The 24458-nt window shown below is 37.5% G+C and overlaps 3 protein-coding genes and 1 non-coding gene across 6 annotated transcripts in view; all 4 read right to left on the bottom strand.

The window, feature by feature from the left end:
* LOC145503127 (uncharacterized) overlaps nt 1–24458 on the bottom strand; it is a 382969-nt gene that overhangs the window by 285249 nt on the left and 73262 nt on the right. The window lies entirely within an intron of this gene.
* LOC145503085 (uncharacterized) overlaps nt 1–24458 on the bottom strand; it is a 51732-nt gene that overhangs the window by 9617 nt on the left and 17657 nt on the right. Inside the window, exons 4-20 of the mRNA XM_081482522.1 lie at nt 24047–24112; nt 20811–20882; nt 20259–20330; nt 19626–19694; nt 18855–18926; nt 18382–18453; nt 17785–17868; nt 17555–17626; nt 17363–17434; nt 16858–16938; nt 11145–11216; nt 9437–9508; nt 3868–4031; nt 3241–3413; nt 2701–2842; nt 1284–1565; nt 533–811 (exon numbers count right to left, since the gene is read on the bottom strand). Coding sequence (XP_081338648.1) covers nt 533–811; nt 1284–1565; nt 2701–2842; nt 3241–3413; nt 3868–4031; nt 9437–9508; nt 11145–11216; nt 16858–16938; nt 17363–17434; nt 17555–17626; nt 17785–17868; nt 18382–18453; nt 18855–18926; nt 19626–19694; nt 20259–20330; nt 20811–20882; nt 24047–24112 — 1916 coding nt within the window. The remainder of the gene's footprint in view (nt 1–532; nt 812–1283; nt 1566–2700; nt 2843–3240; nt 3414–3867; nt 4032–9436; nt 9509–11144; nt 11217–16857; nt 16939–17362; nt 17435–17554; nt 17627–17784; nt 17869–18381; nt 18454–18854; nt 18927–19625; nt 19695–20258; nt 20331–20810; nt 20883–24046; nt 24113–24458) is intronic.
* Nucleotides 9839–9911, bottom strand: Trnas-gcu (transfer RNA serine (anticodon GCU)). The gene has a single exon. It is a non-coding gene; the product is annotated as a tRNA-Ser (tRNA).
* LOC145503144 (uncharacterized) lies at nt 14760–16129 on the bottom strand. Its single transcript, XM_081482613.1, has 2 exons — nt 15591–16129; nt 14760–15349 (listed from the first exon to the last, which is right to left on the bottom strand). Exon 2 carries the CDS (start codon nt 15336–15338, stop codon nt 15093–15095), a length of 246 nt encoding a protein of 81 aa, XP_081338739.1. The 5' UTR covers nt 15339–15349; nt 15591–16129; the 3' UTR covers nt 14760–15092.

Genomic DNA, 24458 nt, shown 5'->3' with positions numbered 1-24458 from the left:
GCAAGGTCCACAACAGGGTTCTCAGATCCCTCTTCCCCGCACATTTTTTCCTGTTAATCCCGCCATCCCGCCTGTTTTTGCATTGAAATCCCGGTCCCGCCCACTTTTCAAAGACGTTATTGCGTTTATTATTAATCTGTTAAAATAATAATTAATTTAATAATTAACACAGAAGCTTTTTAAAAATAGCGCATAAAAGATCACAAAAGGATTCAAAGGGTAGCAGATAAGTTAGCACAAATGATTGACTGTAACGTTTCTTTCTGCAAACGGTTTTCCGTTTTGTTTTGTCCACGTTTCAGTGAAAGAAAAAGATAGTCTATTGATCACAAAAGGAACTCGCAGCTAAATTGAAACTGCACACGTCATGTTATATACGCACGGCGATTTCGTTCATGATGGCTCAATAGGAATTAGGTTGGACTAGCACGTGAGCTATATTATAAAATAATTTGAATGGCTACAGACCTCGCTTGCATTGGATTCAACATGGCCAACATGGCGATTTGGCGATAAAGAATCAACCACATACCTGTTTCTACAAACAGCTGCGTTCTTTGTCTAACAGTTCCTTGGGAGTTTGTAGCTTCACAAGCATAATTCCCACTGTCTTCTTCCTTTGCCTCAGCGATCACCAGGAACTGTCCTGCCTCGGCAAACACAACATGACTGCTTTTTACAACTATATTACCATCTTTGATCCAAAGAATGGAAGGCATCGGAGCACCGCTGGCCACACAATGCAACACAACACTATCACCAATGGACACCACAACTTCACTCCTCATGGGACGCACGAAATGCGGTGGTTCTAGATGTAATAAAACACGTTTCTTTAAGTCTCAGTGAAGGTAAGGTTATCGTCTTATTGGATTATTCTGACCTGTAGGTCCGACTTTGAACTGGTATTTTGAGGAAGAAATTTGACGTTCATAGCTGTTCAACATGCAAAGAAAGTCATGTCCGATAGTCCAGGGCTGGTAGATTTTGAAGTCGGGCAAGTGAATTCTGTTTTTGCTTCTATCTAAACAGCTTCAATTGAGGCATGAATGCATTCTTTATAAGCTTTAATGTATTACCATGTATTCTTAAAATATTTTATTACACTGAATCAAAGGACTCCTGAGCATGCCATTCATGATCGCGACTGTTAAAAAGCTGTACGTTGGCTTCATAACCTGCTGCAACAATTGTAACCTTTTCTGTGAAACGTTACTTATATGCCAAGTGGTCATTACAGATTATCAGCTCTTCAGCACTGGAAATGATAGGAGTTCCCTTACCGAGCACAGTAACAAAAGCTGTGGCATTAACAAAACCAGCTTCATTCTTAGCACTGCAGGTGTATTTTCCAGTGTCCCCAGGCCGAGCATTTCTGATCACATACACTTTACTTGCAGGTACAAAATCCATCCTTCTGTCATCTGCAGCAGGAAAACTTGTCCCTCCATCCTTCTGCCATGACAGAACAGGTTCAGGCTGACCCTGAGCTTGGCAGTGCAGTTCAAATGTTTTGCCTGCCACAACGGACACATTGGATGGTTTCTCTATAAGCTTTGGAAACACTACCAAAAAAAGAAAAAGAGACATGAGATACAGATGTCACCGTACATGTAAGTCCTAGAATAAGTATATTTACCATTCCATACACTCCTGTTCTAAGTTAAAAACCAAAACCGCCCCATATTTTAGATTACAAAAATTCCTCTAGTGATAACACGCCAATATATCTCCATGAAGCTCTGAAAAGTACAGAATAGGGACAGCCAATCTTGTTCAAAACAGACCTGATCACGCCATTCTACATTGTGCTAGCATTACAAGCATCAAACGACCTAACCCTTTGAATTAATTTAACTTCCTTAACATTCACACCAAACTCAGTTTCACAAGGAAGAGCTTGTGATGGTGAACTGATGTACAGATGAAATTTGTTGGACGTGTGTAGCTAGCAAGAAGAAAGGATTACCAGGGATTTGCCCAAGAAATGTTTTGAAGTTTGCCTCAAATGTAAGGAAACCAAAGTAGTGCAACAGTTCTCATTGCATTTCTGGAATCAGGTAGTTGGAAATCAGTCTGTGTTTGTTATTCGGAGTGAGCAAGCAGGGGTTGTAGCTAAGAAACTTAGTCTCCTGGCTATGATTTTCATTGAACCGGTCACCATTTTTCACAAGGGACCTTAAACAAAATTTTTGTCTCCAATCTTTTGCAACACCTTGAATGCAGGGCTACCAAGCTTCGTGTTTACAAGATGGCAGACGCAGTACATGGAAAGAGAACACGCTAAACAAGTGTTCCAAACAAGATTAAATTTCAATTTTTTTACTTGTTATAGTGGCACCGATGCTCACGATAGTCAGGAATTGATTCCAAACTTTTCATTTAGACGGTTTCATATGGTTCAGATTTGAATGATTGTACGTGCGTTAGCGCAACCGAAAAACCTCTTTCACTTTCGATCACCTCTTTCTCAGCTGACAAATTTCACTGGCAGCCGGCGCTTAGCGACAACCCTGGGAAAGACAGCCCCATCTTGCCTGTCTGGGCAGCCAATCAAAGTGCAGTGTTTAATTGTTGCTGCCACCAGCAGAGCTAGTCATGTATGGTAGTAAATTGTCATTTCACTTAAAACTGAACTGTAAATAAGTCACCACAACATCAGGAGAAAATAGGTTGTTTACTTGCAGGTTTGACACTAACCTAACACTGTGATGTGTGCCATTTTAGATGAGACAGGTGTGAAATGATTGGATGCCACACACTGATAATATCCATTGTCTTTATCTGTCACTGATACCAGGTTTAGCTCACTGGTGTATGTTGCTGTTTCTCCATCTTTGGACTGTACAGGAATACATGGAAGTACATAAGACTGAGGTTAAGCTTACTGGCTGATCAAAACTGACACTGGGCTTTGAGACAAGGACCAGCACTGCTACTCCTACAAGTACAGTGGATACACTGTGGGATGCTAGTCTATCAAGTATGATTGATAGTAGGGGAGGGCCTTTGCCAGCGGTTGTTATGAAATTGAAAACAAGTATCTGCAAGTTGATGGGGACTGGGAATTGAATTGAAAACTAAGCCTAACGGTGACAGTATGGTCAAGATAAAACACAATTGCTTAGGTTACATCTGTTATTCTCACAAGTAAACTATTTTTGCCACCACAGGGTACCAAGCTGCATTCAGAGGAATTCATCAACACGTTAACGCCTATCACACAAGCTGACATCTCACCTTGGCATGGTTTATGATGTAAGCCCCCGTCAATGGCTTGTTGTTTTTAGTCCAGTTGACCCTGATAGTATGATTCTTCTGTGAGACAACACACCGCAGTGTAACGTTCTGACCTAGCAGCACTTTATGCCCTTCTGGGTGTATTATTATCTCTGGTTTAGCATCACTCTCATCTGTGGATCAGATACATTACCCTGAGGTAAAGTTTTGGCAGACGGGTGGGCAAGTATGTAAATAACTGAAGGTAAATGTAGTCTCTCGTTTAGTCTGGTTGAGTGGGTGGATAGGTGGGTGTGTGTGTGTGTGTGTGTGTGTGTGTGTGTGTGTGTGTGTGTGTGTGTGTGTGTGTGTGTGTAGGTGGTCCCTCATTAAGTCTGCTAAGACTGGTGACAACTGGTTGGTGTCCGCTGACAACACTGGTTAAGTATTTGAGCCTCTCCTTATTTCTTACACATGTGGGAGCTAGTGTGTGAGGAAGAGGGGGGGGCTAGACATTTATTGCACTTGTTTGGTAGTGTATAATGTCAGCGCCCCTTATGTATTCAAGAAACATGAACAACTGAGGCCCTTTTATAGAGGTCCAGAGAAGCAAAACATGTTACCAGTGATAACTGTTTCACCACTTACCACAAACAAATTCTGAAGAGGTAAGGTTAAAGATACTTCTTCTTTCCAGTTGTTTAGGGTGAAGACAGAGAGCACGTACATTTGACTTGAACTGTTTACTCTCAATCCAGACAGGAAGCCAGCTGAGTTCACAGTTACAAAGAAGGTGTGTTGTGTTTAAATATCTGTTACCAAAAACAGAACCCTAATTACTAATTACAACCACAAGTTCCACATTTTAGAAGTCCATTGCAGGTCCTCATGTGATCTCAAGCATCAATCATCACAAAAATAGGCATGGAATTAATTTTCCTCACAGTTTGAAGAGTCAAGACTTAAAAAAAAATAACATTTGTATTGAAACCACTCACTGAGTTGCAAGACTTGCCATCTAGCATAAAATCCCTTTACACAAACGAACTGTAATAAAATCTTGCAGTTAAATTTCAATGGTTTCAAATTTTCACATCCATCTATATGATTGACAACGACAGGCGACAGTTCTCTGTTCTTGTATTTATTTTAATATCAAAGTTAAATCAGCATTCCAGACAAGTGAGGGGTCTCAGGTCAAAAACCCAACAAGATCAGCTACATGACCCAACAAATTAAGAAAAAATTTATAAAGATTATTTCGGTGGGATCAGAGGGAATTGACCCACTGGAATTCCTTATTGACACCCTGCCTTAAAAACTTATTGATCCAGAACCCTGTGAAATAATATGCTCATGCATGCAAAATTTTCTTGTGTAGCCAGGCACGGCGGAAAAACCGCTGCTCATGCGCAGTAGATTTCGGTTCGTCTTCCCGCCGCCTTTCCATTTTCAAAATGGCGGACGACGAATCAAAAACGAACACGTCATTGTCATGGCTTTTGGCAACATCTTGCTCGCTCAAGGCAGTTACAAACAACTCGGCTACTTTGAGCAATGATCCATACTGATGGTTTGACTGTGACTGAGAGGATCGAAACGGTGTTGTCAGTTTTCTCAGGCGATAAAGACAGCTCTTCCGAAAGGAAACTTTCAGCCTTTCCAAAATCACCCGAGGTACCGTTTTTCCTTTTCTTAAGGTCGTGTTAAGTTCTTTAAGGTTTTGAACCGCAATTTCTTGTAGCTTGTTTAATTTTACGGAACATATAAAATATGACTTTTTTTTCGTGCCAATGAAAATTTTTAAATGCTATTTGTTCTTGGACTTTTGTATCGTTGCCTGAAGAAAGAAACGTGGAGGACGAATTTGTAAGTAGTACACACTAATGCCTAATTTTGTTGTGTGTTTCGCTTGTGTGCTATTAATTCGTGCCTTGTTTTGCCGCTTCAGTGGATGCCATGTACTGCCATGAGCTGAAAACTCGTAGTAAGCTTATAGAGGTTTAATATGGCATTGTAGAAAGTTGTATTGTATATGTAATACAGCTTGAAGGATAAAATAAATTGCTCTTTGTTTATGTTAGCCTGTGTTTGATATTATGGCTTATGCTACTTCACACTTACTACGATTCTTGTTCCTTGGCTACGCAGCTTTCCCCGCAGCTAGCTGTGGGCTTCGTTATTGCAAACATTTCTCCATTGTGTTAACGAAAAAAGCAATCCCCCAAAAGGGGTTCTTGTTCCACTTTAATTTATACTGGGGGAACATTCGTTTATGTGAAGGCTTGTAGTTACATCGAAATTCAGTCAGTGTAAAACGCAGACTGTGCACTGCAGACTGCAGAGTAAGGGGGAAATACATACTGCAGACATTATTATAACAGAATCGTGTTTTATCGAGAGCTAACCTTATACAGGGTAACTGGAGAAAATATTCAGGCTAACCCTAGGGCGGATACAGAGAAGGGGTTTCGAGATATGAACTGCCAAAAGGCAGTCCCCTGTAGGGGGACTGGTGGCTTTCACGCTGGAAATTTATGAAATTGTGGTCCTTGAATTGGAAATGGGATTTCTGTTATTCTGAGGCCAAGTTAGCATGTTATGTTTTATTTCTTTTTTTTTTTAATCTAGGGGGTTTGACCAAACCAGCCAAAGCCCCCTAGATCCTTCCCAGCTAACCCGAGTGATATTCAGTCTAACCCTAGAACTATTTAGGCTGAACTCTCACTTCTTTTAGCCTGAATAAGGTTGGTCTGTTTACTGTTAACACACAGTAACACTTGAAAAGTCTACAGTCTGCATTTTAACACCTGGCCTGCAGTCCAAAGTCTGCATCTTACACTGACCACATTGGAAAGCATGCCTTTTTGCAAAAAGCACTATTGTGAGAAAACACATGAAAACTGCACAATCCCTCTTCCCCCAATAGTAAGTTTAAGTCTTGTTCGAAGCAAATACCATATGCCATCTCTCCTAGATACTTTTAAGGAGAAGGTTCAGTAGCCTACACTGCAACAAAATTCTACTGTTTCATATTGTGTTCCAGATAAATTCCATACCCTTGCAGACCCTGCCACCAAATTTTGTTTACTCCCTCCCCCAACTTCCAACCATCCTAAGGGGTCACCACCTTATTGTGGAGGGATGGTTTTTGTATCCATGACCCTATGAGCTATGTCAGCTAGAGTCTTGTACTTCTGGTAGGTTGAAGGATAGGGACCAGACAAATTGTGATCACCTGGCTTTTCAGGTTGGGTGTTAGGCTGAGGGCTGATAACCCACTACTGTAGAAAATAAGACTATCACAGATCCAGAAGATATTCAAATCTCTATCAACATCAGTGAAGCAACAAGGGCTCATATCATAACACATGCATTTGGAGTAAACCCCTTCCTCTGAACACCTCACTGAAAATGCCAGTTCACCTTCATACTTTCCTTTTCAAAATTTTAAGTTTTGAATTCTCTTCCCCACCCCCCACTCCTCAGAATTTCCATTGACCTCCCTTGAGGTGGATATGGTTATCTTCTGGCACCACAATTCACTTTTTGGTAAATTATTCAGCTCAGGCAATGATGTCTCAGTAAAATAATTATCTGATTAAAATGCAACTTAGAGATTTGCAATTCCAAATCAACTACATGTAAAAACTACTGTTAAGTTAACCTCTCCCATTCCCAAACAAAAAGACCAAACAAGTGTGACTAGAATTGTTTCATTAAAAACACCCCCCAAATATAGAAAACTAAACTGAAATAAAAATAAAATCCAACACAAACACACAACCAATGAGCATCATTAAAAAACTGGATCATTGGATAATGCAATTTGAGAGTTTTCATTGTTTTAGCCATCAGGGGTTATGAGCCATTATACCATGCTCTACAAATATGGAAAGTGTATGCATGATTTTTCGAACATTATTGTCTAGTTTTCTATATTTTGGGGGCCTTTTTAATAAAACAATTATTCCATTCATGCCTGTTGGATATGAGAAGATTAAAGCCAACTCAGCACTACGCGCCTTGTTGGCTATCTATTATCTCATATCCAACACGCTCTTGTGGAATAATTGATAATTATTCACTCCCTCACGAATGATGTGTGATCCAAACAATAACAAAATGGCCGGCGAAAACTTATGTTCCGCCAGTGTTTCTGAAACAGAAATCCTGCAAATACAAGAAGATACTGTACCATAAAATACAAAAAAGTCTTCAAAGTTTTGCATTTTCAATTTTCATTTCAAGTGAAAATGAAACTTTGATTGAACAATGAAATTGTCTTGCAAACAGACTTTTCATTTAGATTGGTGATTTGAACAGTGTTAAAAGACCATTTTGCTAGATTGTGATCAATGAGGATTTTATCGCAGGTTAACTAGACTTGCCACGTTAGAAGATTCTGTAAAGAATTGTGCACATCTTCATGCCGCTTGTCAATCTCAGTAAATAACAGCCACTATTCACCTCGATTGCAAAGAATAATTGTGAAATATCGCACAGACTTCCACACCAAAATATTATGATCTACAAATTTTTAAGAAGTCAAATCCCAACCAAGTTGTTTACCAAACTATAATTTTTCTGTCTTCAAACATTTTTCTTTATTAATTACTGGGGAATCCTGAAATACTTGTTCCATGCATTTGGTTCCTTAATTATCCCTTTTATTATTCCTTAATCTTTTCATGAAAGGGGACATATCATTTAGTATCCTCTCCAAGGAAGATGGCATTCATTTCATCCATGAAAAAAACTTCAATCTTCAAGTTGATGTACATGGCCACGTCACACTGTCTACAGCCAGAAAATCAAGTCATTGAAAGAGAGGAGGAGAGCTGTGAAAATCTGAGGTCTAACTGTCTGAAAAAAGAGGAAAAAATGTAAAATTAAATTAAGCTATACTTTGGCTTCATCCTTTGAATACTTATTACATTGCAAGAACTGTCACTAACTTAGTATCTGCACTGTTCATACATTATACAATACTGCGTAGAGCATTGAAGACTACACAACTTCTTTCAACCTATATTGTGAATACCTCAGTCATTTTGCTAGCTTTGTAACTGGGAAATTTAAATCATGTAGTACAACATAATCATGAAGTACAACAAAAGGATTGTTACTTCTTGAGGTTTCACTCAATAAAAAATAAATAAATAAAAACATTTCATTAACCTCATCATCATCAGACTAATTAAACCCAAAAAGTCTGCCTTCAGGTCAAAAAATAATTTTACACGACAACTTTTAAAAACTCTTTCAAAACCACGCAATTAGTCCATTCAATAACAACAAAACAAAAAACTTAGTGTACATCTGTCATATTAGATTCTTGCACCGCTGCAAGAACTTTTAAATTGTAGACAACACAAGCCAGAGGATATATCCAAACGTAGAAAGAAATGTGTCACCTTGAATAGTATGCTGATATCCGGACTGAACATAAGTTGGCTACGCTTTTAAAACATTCATTGCGTGTAAGATTTATATCCTTAAATCTAAAAAATTAAGCTCATTTACAGTACAGTGTCAACGGTTTTCGTCACTTATTTACATGATCATGGCAGACAAAAAACCTAACGGGTCACTTCCCGGAGGTAAGTCGAAGTATGACGAGTAATTCAAATGATAGCGAACAAAATCTTCAACTTTTAAAATGTAGACTCATCGAGCCAAGAAGTTTCCGAAGCCACACACGAACTAGAAAATGTTGCCACTTGCAAAAATCAACCATTTACGGAAGGAAAGGAAGGCAAACTTGGCTTACCTTTCAACATAGCTTTCCATTATGCTGCGTTCATTGTGTTAAGTCATCTGTACACCAATATCTGCAGAAGAAGAGTATTGTAAATAAACTAAGCAGGTGCTTCCGCTAGGCACAAAATGAACACGACACCAACGGACAAAAGAAATCACAACACAAAGAACAACACTCAAAGAAAGCGACAAAAACCAGGCTAATATTTGCAACATACTTACTTTTGATTAATCCACATTCTCCGCGACAAGTAGAAGTTCTAAGTGGGTAAAAATCCACAATAGTTCTTGCTGTTCGCTGGTCCCGCTTTCAAAATGTTCAGACATTTTCGAAACTCGTTTGCAGCCGCAAATTGTCAGCGGCGAGCGCTTGAGCATGCTCCAAGACAACGATTTTTCAGCCAATCAGCGGTTTTTCCGCCGTGCCGTGTAGCCATAACTAAAGCCTACTTACAGGTACTGAAGATTCTCCATTTCCAGGAAGGCATTCTTCTCAATAGATGTTATGATATTTGCAGAAAGATTCCTGAAAAAAGAATAGTATGTATAGCATAACGGTCACACTACAATTTGAGAACTACATTACCTGTATGATGTAAACTTGTATTTTCATCACATTTAGAGAAATATCTGTATGGAAACCACGGATGAACTTGCTTGATCAGTGGATACCAGGGGAATAATATTGCTTTGGTCCTTTGAAGGTGTGCACAGATTGAGCCAAACGTTTTCATTGCTGTCTTTTTTACAACTTTGTTTGAATTTTTTGGACAAGTTTGCAAACTTTTTCTAAGGAAGATTGCATATTGATTAGTGATAATAACTAGTGGTTCCATATTGGAAGTGAAAAAAATTCAGGCCTGAACAGGATTTGAACCCATGACCTCTGCAATAGCGGTGCAGTGCTCTACCAACTGAGCTATCAAGCCAACTGAGAGCTGATCATGCTGTGAGTTCGTAATATTCCCATAATGTACCCATAATATACCCGCAATATATTTCATATATTCACTTGCAGTACATTAATGTCATAGAAATAAGCAAGTTTGAAATTGAATTCTACTGTAGTTTTTATTTAAACCTTGTTTTCCTTCTTAAGGTACAAGTTTTTACAGCTTTGCACTCACTTATTTTAACCGGATTAGTATCTAACAAACCCAAACAGACAAGGGTAATGTTTACATGTAACTCGAACGATTTCTTTTTACTGGTACATTTGATTTTTTTGACTCTTTGTAGATTTGTATTACTTACAACAAATTCTGATGAAATAATTGTCAATAATATAATCAGCATTATTCTTCTGATAAACTGCTATCAAATGTAATAGATAGTTTAGTTCAAACACTCATGTAACATGGACAGTAAAAACTGTATATTGACAATAAATAACCCTGTAGATGTCTAGCACTTGCAATAAATGCTGATGAAATAATTTTCAATAATAACAAATTTATTTATCATTTTTGATAAACTGCTATCAAAACACGATAGATATTTTGTTTTTACAAAAATGGTAAGTTACTGAGTAGCTTGTCATGTCAAGTGTAAATTTAAGTATTGTTATTCCATTTGTTTGCCTCCTTAGGTAATTTGCTTGTTTCATTTGCCTCTGGGCAAATTAGAATTCAGTTTGTTCGCCTGGCTCCCAGGGCAAAAATTTTCTCTTGTGTTATTCGTCATGTTTGGCAAATTAGAATTCAGCTTGTTCACCTCACTGGGCAATTCACTTGTTTTATTTGCCTTGTTGGGCAAATTATAATTTCAATCAGTCTGTTCACTTGCTGCATGGGCAATACTCATGGAACAGCCACACGGTGAGACTCGTGAAAGAACATTGTCTTCCCCTTGATTAATCACTAAAACATTCCCTACCTTGATGAATACTTCCTGAAATAATTAAATTTACACCTAACATGACAAGCTACTGAGTAACGTACCATTTCAGTAAAAAGCTTCCCTTCACATTGAGAGATGACAAATGGACAAGGTACTCAACAAACGCGACAAACATACAAGGTATGAACGATCAAGCACAAGGTCACAGATTCGCAGATTTCTACGCAGTGGGGCCTTAGAACTGCCTACAAACAGACAATCTCAAGGCGAGATATCAACACAGAAAAAGGAGGCTGCCCTCTACGGGCAGCAAATATACTCACAAACTTTGCATGGCTTTTAGTCCAGAAAATGCATTAGCAGCTATCCAGGTGATACGATTTCCATCAAGTCTCCTGAAAAAGATATATTCTTAAATCATTTTATATCTCCCAAGGAAACTTGCAAAGTAGGAAACACAGCACATTATGTTAGACAGGCTTATACCCCATTCACACCAACTAAATCAGGTTTAATTAAACGAAGTTTCATAAAACTCGGTTTTACAAAACATGTTTAATTGAAGAACTGTTCACACCAAAGACGTGTTTACGTTCTGCATAGCCTCATTTTGATGCTAAATGTTGCCAATTAAAATTTGTAAACAAAATGGCGGTCAATGGGTTTGATCGCAGTGTTCTCTCTTCATTATGGCAGTCACGGCTAAAGGAAACCCGCAAAATTACTCAAAACCAAGAACGGATTGCACAGAGACGACTTCGTCGTTATCTTTGTCGCAGAAGTCTTGTTTCCTCCTTGTTATTTCTGTTTCTCACTCAATATGTTTTCACGCATTTACCTGTTCGTCGTGTCTGGACCAAACCAAGGTCGAAGTTGTTTTGGGAAGAGACGTGCCAGGGTTGGAATGAACGAGACTGGGGGGAGAACTTCCGAATGTCCAAAGAAGCATTCAATCGTCTGTGTGTGGAACTTTCCCCACATATTTTGAAAAGGGACACAAACTTTAGAAAAGCCATTGCAGTGCGTCATCGAGTGGCGATAACATTATATTGGCTTGCGGACACTGCACAGTATAGAACGATCGCAAACCTATTTGGTGTTGGGAAATCCACTGTTTGTGGTATTGTAAAGCAGGTATGTGAGGTGATTGTGAGAATTCTTCTCCCGAGATATATTTACGTTCCCCGAAGTCGACAGGAGGTACAAGAAAAGATCAATGGGTTTGAAAGTCGCGCAGGGTTTCCGCAGGTATTTGGCGCAGTCAATGGTTGCCATGTCCCCATAATTGGTCCTGAGCAAAGTCCAGATGACTACATTAATCGGAAAGGATTCCATTCGTTAATCCTTCAAGGCCTAGTGGATTTTGATTATCGTTTTCTGGATATTTGTGTTGGATGGCCGGGTAAAGTGCACGATGCACGCGTTTTTAAAAACTCTCCACTGTTTGCTCTGTGTTGCGCTCGAACTTTCCTCCCGCCCGACATGTCGGTGATGATATCTGGTGTACGAGTTCCTCCTCTGATATTAGGTGACTCAGCTTACGCCCTCAGCGAATGGCTGATGAAACCATACACAGATCGTGGAAATTTGACCCCGGATGAAAGCACTTTCAATCTCAAACATAGCACGATGAGAGTGGTGGTTGAAAATGCCTTTGGTCGATTGAAGGGGAGGTTCAGGAATATCAGTAAGAGATTAGACTTAAATGTTGAAAACTCCTGTAATGTTATTTCCGCTTGCTGTGTTTTACACAATTACTGTGAGAACCTGCATGAGTTCTTCAATGACCAGTGGCTCAATGGTGTCAATATTCATGTTGGAGTTTTCCCAGGTGATCCAGACCAAAGGCAGAACATTAATGCCATAGCAATAAGAGATGCTATTAAGAGCATTTTTTAATACGAGCTGAAAAACATTATGAAAAATTTCACGCCTATTTTGTGCCAGGTATAATGCACCCCTCAAAAGTAAATAATCTATCACAAAGCTTGCATCTCAAACACACACACAAGTGATGTACATGCTTACTTTTCCCCTTATGTATATAGTGTAAATAGTTATGTAAATATTGTAAGTAAAGATTTTTGTCTGGGCAATCCTCCACCAGGGTCATGTACTGTCCCATTTGTAATTAGGTTTGTTTCATAAAAATCAAGTGTCTGTTCCCAAAATTTGGTACCTTAAAAATATCAACATACATGTATACACCTTCAAGGATGTCACAATGCACATATAATAATAACAAGATTTAGACTTTTTTGGACTGCATCAGCCAGATGGGCTGCTAAGTTCAAACAGGAACTGTAGCTTTTTTAAGTCTGTACGTTATAATCTCAGAAATACCTGTGAAGCCAATGTATAATTATTTGCCTAAGAAGCAGCAGAAAATGAAATTACACCCTTTATTGTCACTGATTGTAAAGCTGAAAGCCATTTGATAAATATTAAAATACCTTGTACTTTTCAAGGTGAAATTTGTTTCACTTCTTGTGATCTATTACTGTTATACCATGGGTGACAAATTACTCCTTAATTTTGATGCAAAATATCAGCATAAATTTATAATTTTACATCTAAGATTACACTCTTGATCATGTAAACAAGTGAAAAACACTATGATTGTAATTTGTCATCCCTGATATTAGAAGGTAATCAAATGGTTAATAGACATGAAATTAGGAAATAATTTCACCTGAACTAATAAAATCCCTGTAGATTTAGTTAATTTTACTTGTTATTATTTGATTACACATGTCAATTTGGCCATACCTACCACATGTTCCCATAGGATAAATTTAAGCGCTAGTTGTTTTCCTAGTTATTTTGTTAGTAAATTTAAGTGCTAGTTATTTTCCTATCTGAGCATTATCTGTAGAATGATACAAGCTTACTGAAGGAAAGAGAAAAAAGATATCAGAACTTTTTAACTTAGGGGTTCAGTTTGGATTACCAAGAGGATCTAATCACTTACCAACATCATTGGCTTCCACTGGCATTAATGTCATTACTTTCATTCAACTTATTCACCTGATCACTGACAAGTGAAAACTAAGAAAGTTCATATGCCAAAGAAGTTTGTTTAGACCTTTTAAAATAAACCCCAAAGTTCACTATTATACATGTAGTGGTATCACTGAGGCTACAAAATTATTCACACATTGTTCATACCTCTTTTCAGAAACCAATTAGCAGGACTTTTCCAGGACTCAGATTGATTTTTCCGGAACTCCAAAATTCACATTAACCCAAGATCTCAACACTGCAGACAACTATTTTCTGTTTTGCATTTTTACTTGTTGAGTTTAATAAATTATCAGACCTTTCCAGGACCAGTAGTCTTTTTCCAAGACTTTCCAGTCCTGAAAAATGCCACAGCAAGTATTAATTTCTACATAACAATAATTTATTATTAATTATCAGAGAAAAAAACAACAAGGAGTCTTGGTTAATCTAGAAAGAGACAATACCAATAACCACTGTTGAGTTTAGGGTACTGTATGTGCACAAGAAACTTATACTTACTGCTACAGCATACATGTATTGTTAAATATGATTTTCACCCCAGCTTGAAGCAAAACAGAAATGTAAGTTCATTCCATAATCATTTTGCATATATTTTTTTCACTCTGTGTTTCCTCAATTTTCCCTTGCATGTTTGATTTCATTATGCCTCATATTCTCAAGCCCAGACACAAGGTAAACATGTCAGATTGAGACCATGCCAGCTATTAATTGAACTTCACGTGACCTCAGAACAATTATAGCTTTATATAACATTTCTCAAGCAATTTAAAAACAAAGAGAAAATCAGTGCTTGATTAACAAACTTTAATTTATTCAGCTGTCAATTCTTTAATACACACTGGAATAATTTATTTTTAAAAAAAGGACCTCAAATTATGAGTCATCAAATCAATTTACTTCGAATTTCATGATAGCAAAAATATGCTAATATCTCTGAAGAAAATAAATTCATAAAGTTATGAAAAACTACGAAATACTCATTATAGATAAATTCATCAAAATTGGTCAACAAATGATTTAGGAAATAGACAAGAATAAACAAGTAAAAATGTACAGCATAAAAGCTTACATAAGAAATTTAACTGGCTAACCATCAGAATTAGTACATGTTGCCTGATGATGATCTGATGTTGATATGAAGTTCGACTCCTTAGGCTTTAACACAAATGACGCCGAAAAAATAACTGATAACGGATAGAAGATCTAGCTGAAAGTGACGCAGGCACGAGTACAAAAACATATTGAATCTACTTTTGAAGTACCTGCGCCAGTTTTAACAGAAACTCCTGATCCTCTTTCCTTCTCTTCTCCTCCCTTTCTTCATCTCTTCTTTCACGTGCCTTCTCTGCCTCCATAAATCTCCTATCAGCTGCTTGCTGATAGGACACAAACGCCTCTAAAGCTTTGTCGACTTTGTCAAATGCGTCACTTGTTGACAACTTTCGTTTTTGTGTGCCACTTTTACATACAGGTACTGGCTTCTCATCCTCCATTGTTGTTGTTTCTGAAAAGGAACACAACAAATCTTATGCTTAAATGTGGAGATCCAAGTCGGAAATTAGTCATGTTAGCAGCTGCTTTATGTTTTACTTATCTCTTGCAATACATGATTCCATCTGTCTTGGAAGTATATTTGCAAAAATAAACCCATCAACTTTATCGACAGTGCAAGGCGCTCATGTTCCGTTACGTGTGACAATTGTCTAGCCCTCCAATAGGCGATAGTTTTTTTTTTGAAAGCTCACCTGTACATGTCACACAAGCATCTTTTTTTGGTTCCAGGCATTTGCTGGCTTTGTTGTTGTTGTCGCTGCTGCTGCTGCTGCTGGAAGTTAAATTTGGCGCAACATTTTCGACATTTCCTTTGCTTTCTTCTTCACAGACCTGTGTATCATCCCCAGTGACAATTTGGGAAGAAGTAACGACACTCTTTGGCTTCGTGCAGGGCTTTCCTGATAAGAATTCATCGACTTCATCGAAGAACGCCGGCTTCTTCTTCGGAGTTCCGTTTCCTGTCTTCCTGCATTCATCTTTGTAGGAACGATACGTGCTTACCAAAGTGTGTATTCTTGTTTTACAGGCGTCTTCGTCCCTGTCCTCGTAGCCCGCCGCCCGTAGAAATGCGCTGATTTCTTGCCATATAGGCTTCTTTCTGGTACAGAACAATAGTTTTGTTTGTATATTTTCGTCCCCCTACCTCTGAAGTAACAACATGGTCTCTCTGTTCTCCCAAACTCTTCCGCGAGGTTTTTTAACGGCCGCCATTTTGGATGTGTTTAATAAAACACAAAAGTTAAACTACCTCATCAAGGTAGTTTTATAAAACACGGTTCTAGACATGTTTTGTTAAACGCGCCAGCGATGTGAACGGGCAGTTTAGTAAAACAAGTTTATTAAAACACGATTTAAACATGTTTAAGCTTTGGTGTGAACAGGGTATTAGATTTCTTATCACCAACAAATCACACATGCTGTCAGTAAAATGAAATGAATACATAATACGAAATGCCAAGCCATAGTAACATCTGCATCGACGTTGTGGCCATGTCAACAGGGTGGGTGCAATGATGCTTGATGGATTTGATTCCTGATTTATTTTATAAAGTTGTAGGTATGGTGAGCTTTTCAAGGCCAAAAAATTCAAGAAGATTCTTGAGATGAAACAAAAAAGTGAATAGACCTTATGTGTCATGATTATAGTGATTTAAGGAGACCTCCAAAGCAACAACTTTGGCAGGAGTCATCCTGATTGTGAAACCGTTATGCTTCTTTTAATTAGTAATGGAATTTTCCTATCATTTTACTAGTTACTTCATCAAAGAATAGTCCTGAACATTTTGATGCGTGGTTTACACAGTTTATGAGCTATAGTACATGTACAATAGGAAATACATGTACCAAGTTAATTTAAAACTTTTATTCTGGCCCAACATATCACAATGATCTTGTTGCAATGATACATTCAATAACTCAACTGCAGCAAACCTAACACAAATAAACCAAAGTACTCACAACATGATTAACTTCTGAAGCCCTGTGAAAGCTCCATTCATTCCTTCTACTGTTGATGAAAGAGCATTATTGCTCAGGTCCCTGATGTGCAAGCAAGTAAAATAATTATAAGATACCAAGCATTTCAGGGGTTATTTCCCTCAACCAACATAAACAACATACAGTGTATTTCTTACAAGCCACATTTTGTCATTTTAAACCAAGCTTAGAATCAATTCAGTCAAAATTTTCAATTTGTGATTGATTGCCTTTGCATTCACGACAGGCATCATAATGATAGCAAAATCTGAACAACATGTGTTCCCAAATTTATTTCTTTGGATAGAACAAACATTAACATTGCCAATACATTATTAAAAACTCTATTCTGATTTGATAGTTAATTCACCACTAAGTAAATAGTTCACCCCTGAAACAGAAAAGGAAGGAAAGAAATGAAACAAAATAGAAGATCCCAACAAATATCACGGTGTAAACTTTTAACAATTATAATATAGAGACTTACAACATCACTAAGGAGTTTAAGTCAGCAAATGCCTCCTCTGCCATGTGATAAATACGGTTACTGCCCAGGTTTCTGCAAAATAAGCGTCATTGTTTGTCATACGTACATGTAGTTGAACCTCCATCAGCAAAGCAGCTGCCAAATAAGCAAGCTAAGTATACAAGCCTTACACAGATACTACTCAACACTTACAGTCTCTGTAACGTTGAAAGATGGGCAAATGTTGTCACATCAATGTGAGAAAGTTCATTCTGGGCAAGATTTCTGCAAGGAAAACAACAAAAATTATAAAATAGAAATAGCCTGCAGGAATATCATGAAAAAGTAAAAGTTTTTGTTCCAACCTCCTAATTAAATCCTTCAACAAGCAGTGATGTTGCAAGGAGGAAAATCAAGAAAAAATGACAACACAAGCAACTCACAGCTCTCCAAGAAGCAGTAATGCTCTCCATCCCATGCCTCCTGGCCGTTTATTAATTATACGTATATGATTGTTGTTCAGGTAACTGTTTTGTCCAGGGAGAAAAACAGGATTCATTAGATGCAGTTCCTCACAAAGCAAGAGCAAAGGCATCATTATGCACATGGTGTACATGTGGTCAGCCCACAAGTGTGCTCACTCATGCAAGAGTTTATTGAAACAAAGCCAATAATGTGCTCACAGAAAATTGGATCAGAGAAAGGGCTTGTGACAATGGGTGTAAGTAATTGCTTTTCACCCCACAAAAAAGACTCTACCAGCTTACCAAGTGTCTGCAGAACTCACAAACTATAAACTTGCAAGGTCCTGCAACACAAGTCTTTTTAAGAGAAATAATAACCCCTTTAGCTTTTAGATTCATCAGCATCCAATTTGCCATGAAAACCAAGGTCACTATTTTTGCCTACATGCTATTACTGACCGCATGAATGCCTTACACTTCGATGAATGAAATTTCTCCAAATAAGCAGTCATAGCATGTTTTCTGATCTAGAAAAACAACTATGGGAAGAATTCAAGCAAAACATTTTCAACTTACAGTTTATGAAGCTCAGAAACTCCAATGAACCATGATGTGGAAACAGATGTTAAATTATTATTGTCCAAGTACCTTGAAAGATTCAAAATCTGTTGTAAGCTTCAAACAACAGTAATGTACAAGTTATTCCTTCTTAAAATATCAACACAATGTGTGTAGAGCAGGGTTTTCAATAAGCTTTGAAATAGCCGTCTGAGCTAACTAAAGTAGGCAGCAAACTGATCAATTTTTTCACAATTTGGGTGACAATACAGACAAAGTAGACAGCAGTAAGAGGTAAATTCTGACAAAGTAGGCAGCAATTTTCGCCGGTTGCCGGCTTCTAATGAAACCCATGATAGAGGGGTACTGAGAATATGGGTAATCAACAACAAGCTGACATGTCCTTTTATAAACCCTCATTTGTCCAAAAACAGTAATAGGAAAAGCACAACATTAGCAATTAAGGAGAATTTGAAAGTGGTTGTACTTACAGTTCTCTGAGATTGTTCATTTCCCAAAGGGAGGAATGTGCAATTGTGTTGATTTTATTTTTTGAAAGCTTTCTGCAATTACAAAATTAAATCACACATGATGAGTTCTGCTTATAGTTAACATACTACAAACAACATACTAACAAGGCATTTGGCAGTAAACAATTTGTCTACATGACCCCTAGTCCAAAGTTTCTAGCCCAATGACTGCAGACAGATTAAGGCTAGTATGACTTCCAAAATTACTACTCATAAGGAGAGCCTCAATCACCAGCTGAATGGTATGGATTAAGTTTCTCTTCTCATCATTTTGCCATGGGTCTGTAACATCAACATTCCCCACGAGGAAAGAGAAAATGCCTGTAAAATAACCCACTTATACTGCCTATAACACTCAAAAATGTATAACACATTTCTCCCTTCCTTAATATGTCTTCCCTGAACAAAGATTTAGTAATGATCTTGTGTGAAACTTTCCTCTACATGTACACTATTAAAATTGAATTTTGCTTGATAAATTAGTGGCCAAAACATTTGTGGAATGTGATAAATGCTACTTCATTCCAAAAGCAAAGCTCAGAAAACAATAAAAAACAAGTAAAAAGTGTGACCCATAGGATCTAAGAGGATTTCACTTAACCTGATACCTCCGATTAAGCTAGATTTTCATTCCACTATAGTAAACTCCTTTAATCTGGAATAAATATGTGAAGAATTGTTTTCAGGATCATGGAATATTACACTGGCTATTCACATGAAATCAGAACTTACAATATGACTATGGACTTTAAACTTTTTAGCGGACTGTTAATTGTCCTGATTAAGTTTTTTGTGAGGTCTCTGAAGGAAACAAGAAGAAAATGGTATATATTAAAGTAAGTATCCCCTCAATCAAAAGTATATAAAATACAGCAAAGATACATGTAAATTACAGCGCTGTGTATTTTCACAACCTTTGTTTTCCCCATATGATGTCACAACATGTTAAACATAATTATACCTTATGCATATTAACCTTATCTACTTTCACATCTTTGCAAAGACAAAATACATTTGCAAATGTTAAAATGTTAAAAAAAATACTCAGAAAATGTCTCCTTTGCCCTACATTGCAGGTCACACAAGACATTTTTTATGGATAAACAGTCTAGGTAATGTTAGTATATAGCATCTGCACAAAACAAAATAGACACTTCAAATACATTGGTGATAAAGCTAGGTGCCTGCCACATCAAATGTAATAACAAGTCCATGCCAATAAAAAGTACTATGCTCTATTCCCCCACAGGAAATGCAAGGACAATAACCTGTCATGTGGGTCACTCCAGAAGCAGATGTAGATGAGATAAGCCTCTTATCAAATACAACATCAATGATTAAATAAATCTCACATAAGCAACTTACAATTTTTTTAATGAGGTTAAATGGCTCAAGGCCTGAACTGGAATAGATGTGAGTCTGTTTCTGCTTAGCTTTCTGTGGAATAGCACACAGACACCTCAATATTTCATTCACTGGTGATTTACATTCTTGACAAAAGTAAGACAACTGTTAGGAATGCTTTCTGACATTATAGTTTAAATCTTTAGTTCCCAAAAGTACATACATGTCTTCACCAAATTTAAATAAATTGTCCTTACTTTGTCAACAGGAGATGAAAATGAACAGAACCACTCATAAAGGGGAAATTGCTTCACCAACAATTTATAATTAAACACTATAACTGAGACTTGAAGAGACCTAATATCAACAAAATTTTTGTGCCATGTTTACACATATAACAGCAAAAATATATTAAATACTGTAGTTACTGGCCTTGTTTATTTTTTATTTTTTCCTTCTAGCATATAACTAACTCAACGGAAAGACCCTGGTAATAATAATGATACATAAAGTTGTATTTTGGGTGAATAATTGTTTCATTACGAGACATAATGAGACTACAAATCAACTTACAGCGACTGGACTGAAGTTAGGTTGGCAAAAGCATTTACTCCAATACTGGAAATACGATTACTGCTCAACAACCTATGGTAAAAAAGTAAAAGAAGTTACTGTGTTTAGTGGTGAAATGAGTGTGTGTTATCAGTGCCTACTTAACAGTGTTGATTTGATTCTGAGTACATACTGTAACCTATGTTGTCAATGTTGGTAAAAACTACATTTTAGTTTCCTTCAGTCTTTGTCTCATGTCAGTGTAACATGTGTTTTTTTTTATTCAAAAACCCAAGGGATTTGATTCACATAAACAACAGCTGATTTCAGTGCAGTGTGTAGATCCAGGCTTTTGAAACATGATTAGCCCAAAATCACATGATTCTGACAAGAAGCACCTGCACATGGTGGAAAATGGAGAATATTTGTGAGATTGTGGAAACATACAGCAAGACTTTCCAAAATAAGCAGGATGAAATAAAGGATGGCAAAGCAAAAGGTGTCCCAACAAATTATTTTCTACCAAAAGAACCTTGAGCACTTGGAAAGGGGCAATTTGATGTTTGGTAGCAGAACTGGCATTTCTTACTGTTGCCGATGTCATAGCCTAAAAAATATATTTTGTTAAAAAAAAAGCTCACAAACTGTCATTAACAGGCCTGATGGGAGACGATGGTATGTTAGTAGTGTTGCTGGATTGGAATATCCTTTTACAGTGGAAGAATGGCAAGAAAAAAAGCCATAACAAAGTTTGCCTGTGCAGCGCCTGGCACAGAAACAGTATTTAAAATTGCAACATTTGATTGGAGAAATACATTTTCTTGGTATTAATTATTTTTTAATGGCAAACGGCCTCGCGCACGATGTTGGTGTACAACTGCGTAACAAAAACGGTCTCACGCTAGATTTCTTATTATTTCTCGTCATTCTTAAAGCCAGTGGTCGTAAAACTTCACGGAATTAAAGTTCCATCTATGTGCACCCCAAAAAGCGAAATGTTCCGTCTGAAAGACATTTATTAGAAGAACAATAACAAAATTCCGAAAACAGGTTAGGCAAAAAGTGCCGTTTTTCCCCCATTTTTTGACCAAAACGGAAAGTGCATTATTATAATTTTTAACTTCTTAGTGTGAACAATTCAATTCAAGAAGGTGTCTCCAAAGTGCACCTAAATTTTGCTTTAAAATGGTGGGATTCTTTCATTTGTGGTTGTATCTGTCAAAAAAATATGATTAAAAAACTAGCGTGAGACCACGTTTTTAATTTAAAAACTTTGTCATTTTATCGCGCCTTTGTGCGCACGTTTCGAGCACTTTTTTCCTTTTTTGCCTTTTGCACAAATTTTGCGTTTTGCCAATCACACCTCCGGCATTGTGCATTTTTTTTACCTTTCAGGCCCGCGCTATTTTTGCCATTTTGTCGTTTTGCTAATTTTGCCTCGTGGTACTTTTACCGCTAGAGCGCTGGCGAACAACACCGTAATAAAGGCTGGAGTACACGAGGGGTGCAAAGTACTGAGAAAAAGCCGAAGCAAGCATTTTATGATACTTTTAGTGATGCTATTTTCACAGGCGAATGCTCCGTTGAGATTGAACGTTATCCTCGCCGATCCTTCCGCAAAGTTGGCGAACAACACCGTAATAAAGGTCAACCAACACATTGATGTTTTGTTTTGTTTTCTCTTCATGGGGAAACCTTTCAATCCCAGTCTAACTTGACTCGTCCATCCATTTCCTTATTTGGACATAATTTGGGGTTGTTGTAAATAACAAAATGGCCGCGATGAACACGAAATGGACAAGAAGGTGCAGGGAACTTGCTTGCTTAGTGCGCATAAAAAGAAATAAAAAAACACATAAGATGATTCGTTCTGTCATTTTCTCAAGATCGCCGAGCTGGACAAAAATTGGACAAACGTGTTTAAAGTTACATCGTTTCCAAATCCTTGGTAAGCACTCTGATAGCGATATATAGCGTAACTTACTAGCATGTGACATTCTCTTATAGTTTGCGTTCTCGAGAACGCTTTTCTCCATTTTTGTGATTCCATTTTTGTGATTCAAAAGAGCTCCTTTAACAATAATTTGCAACGCTTTGCCTTGCGAAACCTGTATTATGATTAAGGAAGCTTACATTCGGAATTGAACCAACTCAGTTTGCTGGAGTCGGAATAAAGGCAAAATACACAAAAAGCCAAAAGGGAGCGATGTTTTTTCTGGCGCAAAAGGCAAAAGCAAAAACCACCAAAAGGAGTAACGTGCGCGATTTTGGCAAAAAGCAAAATTTGCCAAAAAGGCAAAAATAGCAAATCGCGCCTGCAATGGGCGCGATAAGAATAGCATAAAATACGGCCCGATGTGTTACGCTACTTGCGGAGATTAGAATGGAGAGTGTGTGATTTTGACTCCTTACAAGAAAGGCACAAGCGCTTTTGAGACGTAGCTAAGATGGAAGGAAACTACATGAAAATCACTACAAGATGGTGCTCATTTGAAGAGAAAAAAATTAATAACCTGCGAATTACAGCATTTCTAAAACAAATTTTCATCCGATTTTTGCTAATTTTGATTTGTGCACCAACATCGTGCGCGAGGCCAAACTAAATTTTCCTTTGATGTATCCCCTTTTTGAATTTTTAGTATCATGAGGACTAGTTATTGCCAGGCGTAGACTAAATTTGCACCACTTTGGCAGCTCAACAATAACATGTCAGTTTCATAATTTGTGTCATTTGAATTTTTATGTGCTTGTTTTACTTCAACTACATCTCACCAAAATACAACAACCAATGACACTACAATGTCCACAAAGCATATGCACAATTGGGTATTTTAACCCCTATCCAAATTGTTCAATTTGCTCTTCTTTTACTTGCCCTGGGCAAGTCTTAGTTTGTTCTTTTAATAATTCAGTTGGCAGACAACTTGCCTGATGTGAAAATGAAAAGTCACTTGCCTAGAAGGAAAATCTACTTTTTTCAAGCCCCATATACATCACAACTACTAAGTTGATTATCAACTTGTTTCCAAAAGTTAATTAGGCACCTAGGTTTAAATACCGCCTGTATGTATAACTACATTCTCTACTTAAGTCTTATTTGATTGAAGGAAATAAAATGGCAGAAATTGTTGGCCTAAGGGGATCAACAGTTCTTTTCTCACAAAGATGGGAAGAAAGTGACCAGGACTGTTCAAAGTATTTAGCTCATTATTAAAAGCTTATTCTTTAATACAAAAAAGATTGATAGAAATACTTACAGATATTGTAAAGACAGTTTCTTAGTGACATTTTGAGATGGAATTGAAGTTATCCTGTTGTGGTGCCTACAACAATCACCAAAACAAATAAATAATGCCTGAATTATGAGTCTAATGCATAGATTATAGCAGAGCTCCTTCAGGCTGCCAAGCAGAGCTCCATACCCATATAGGAAAGAAAAGGAAAGCCATGAATTGATTTTCTCATGGTTATCATGGCTATGAGTATTCCTCGTCACAGGCGGCCCAAGCTCTCAATTTTATCCTTTTTTTTTTTTCCTTTTCATGCGAACGTTCAGGCTAACATGACATATGGCATGTACTATTACATAACGACCGAATTTGACCACGCAAAACATGACTCACGCCTTGCAGTATATGGAGGTGTTGTGTTACAACGGTTTGAATTTAT

Source organism: Orbicella franksi, chromosome 11 (genome assembly GCF_964199315.1).
Source record: "Orbicella franksi chromosome 11, jaOrbFran1.1, whole genome shotgun sequence".
Taxonomy (NCBI): Eukaryota; Metazoa; Cnidaria; class Anthozoa; order Scleractinia; family Merulinidae; genus Orbicella; species Orbicella franksi.
Note: the sequence above shows the minus strand (reverse complement) of the source record. Positions and strands in the feature narration are given on the sequence as shown.

Coding starts and splice junctions, on each gene's coding strand:
- LOC145503144 (XM_081482613.1), bottom strand. CDS start 15,338: ATGGAGGATGAGAAGCCAGTACCTGTATGTAAAAGTGGCACACAAAAA.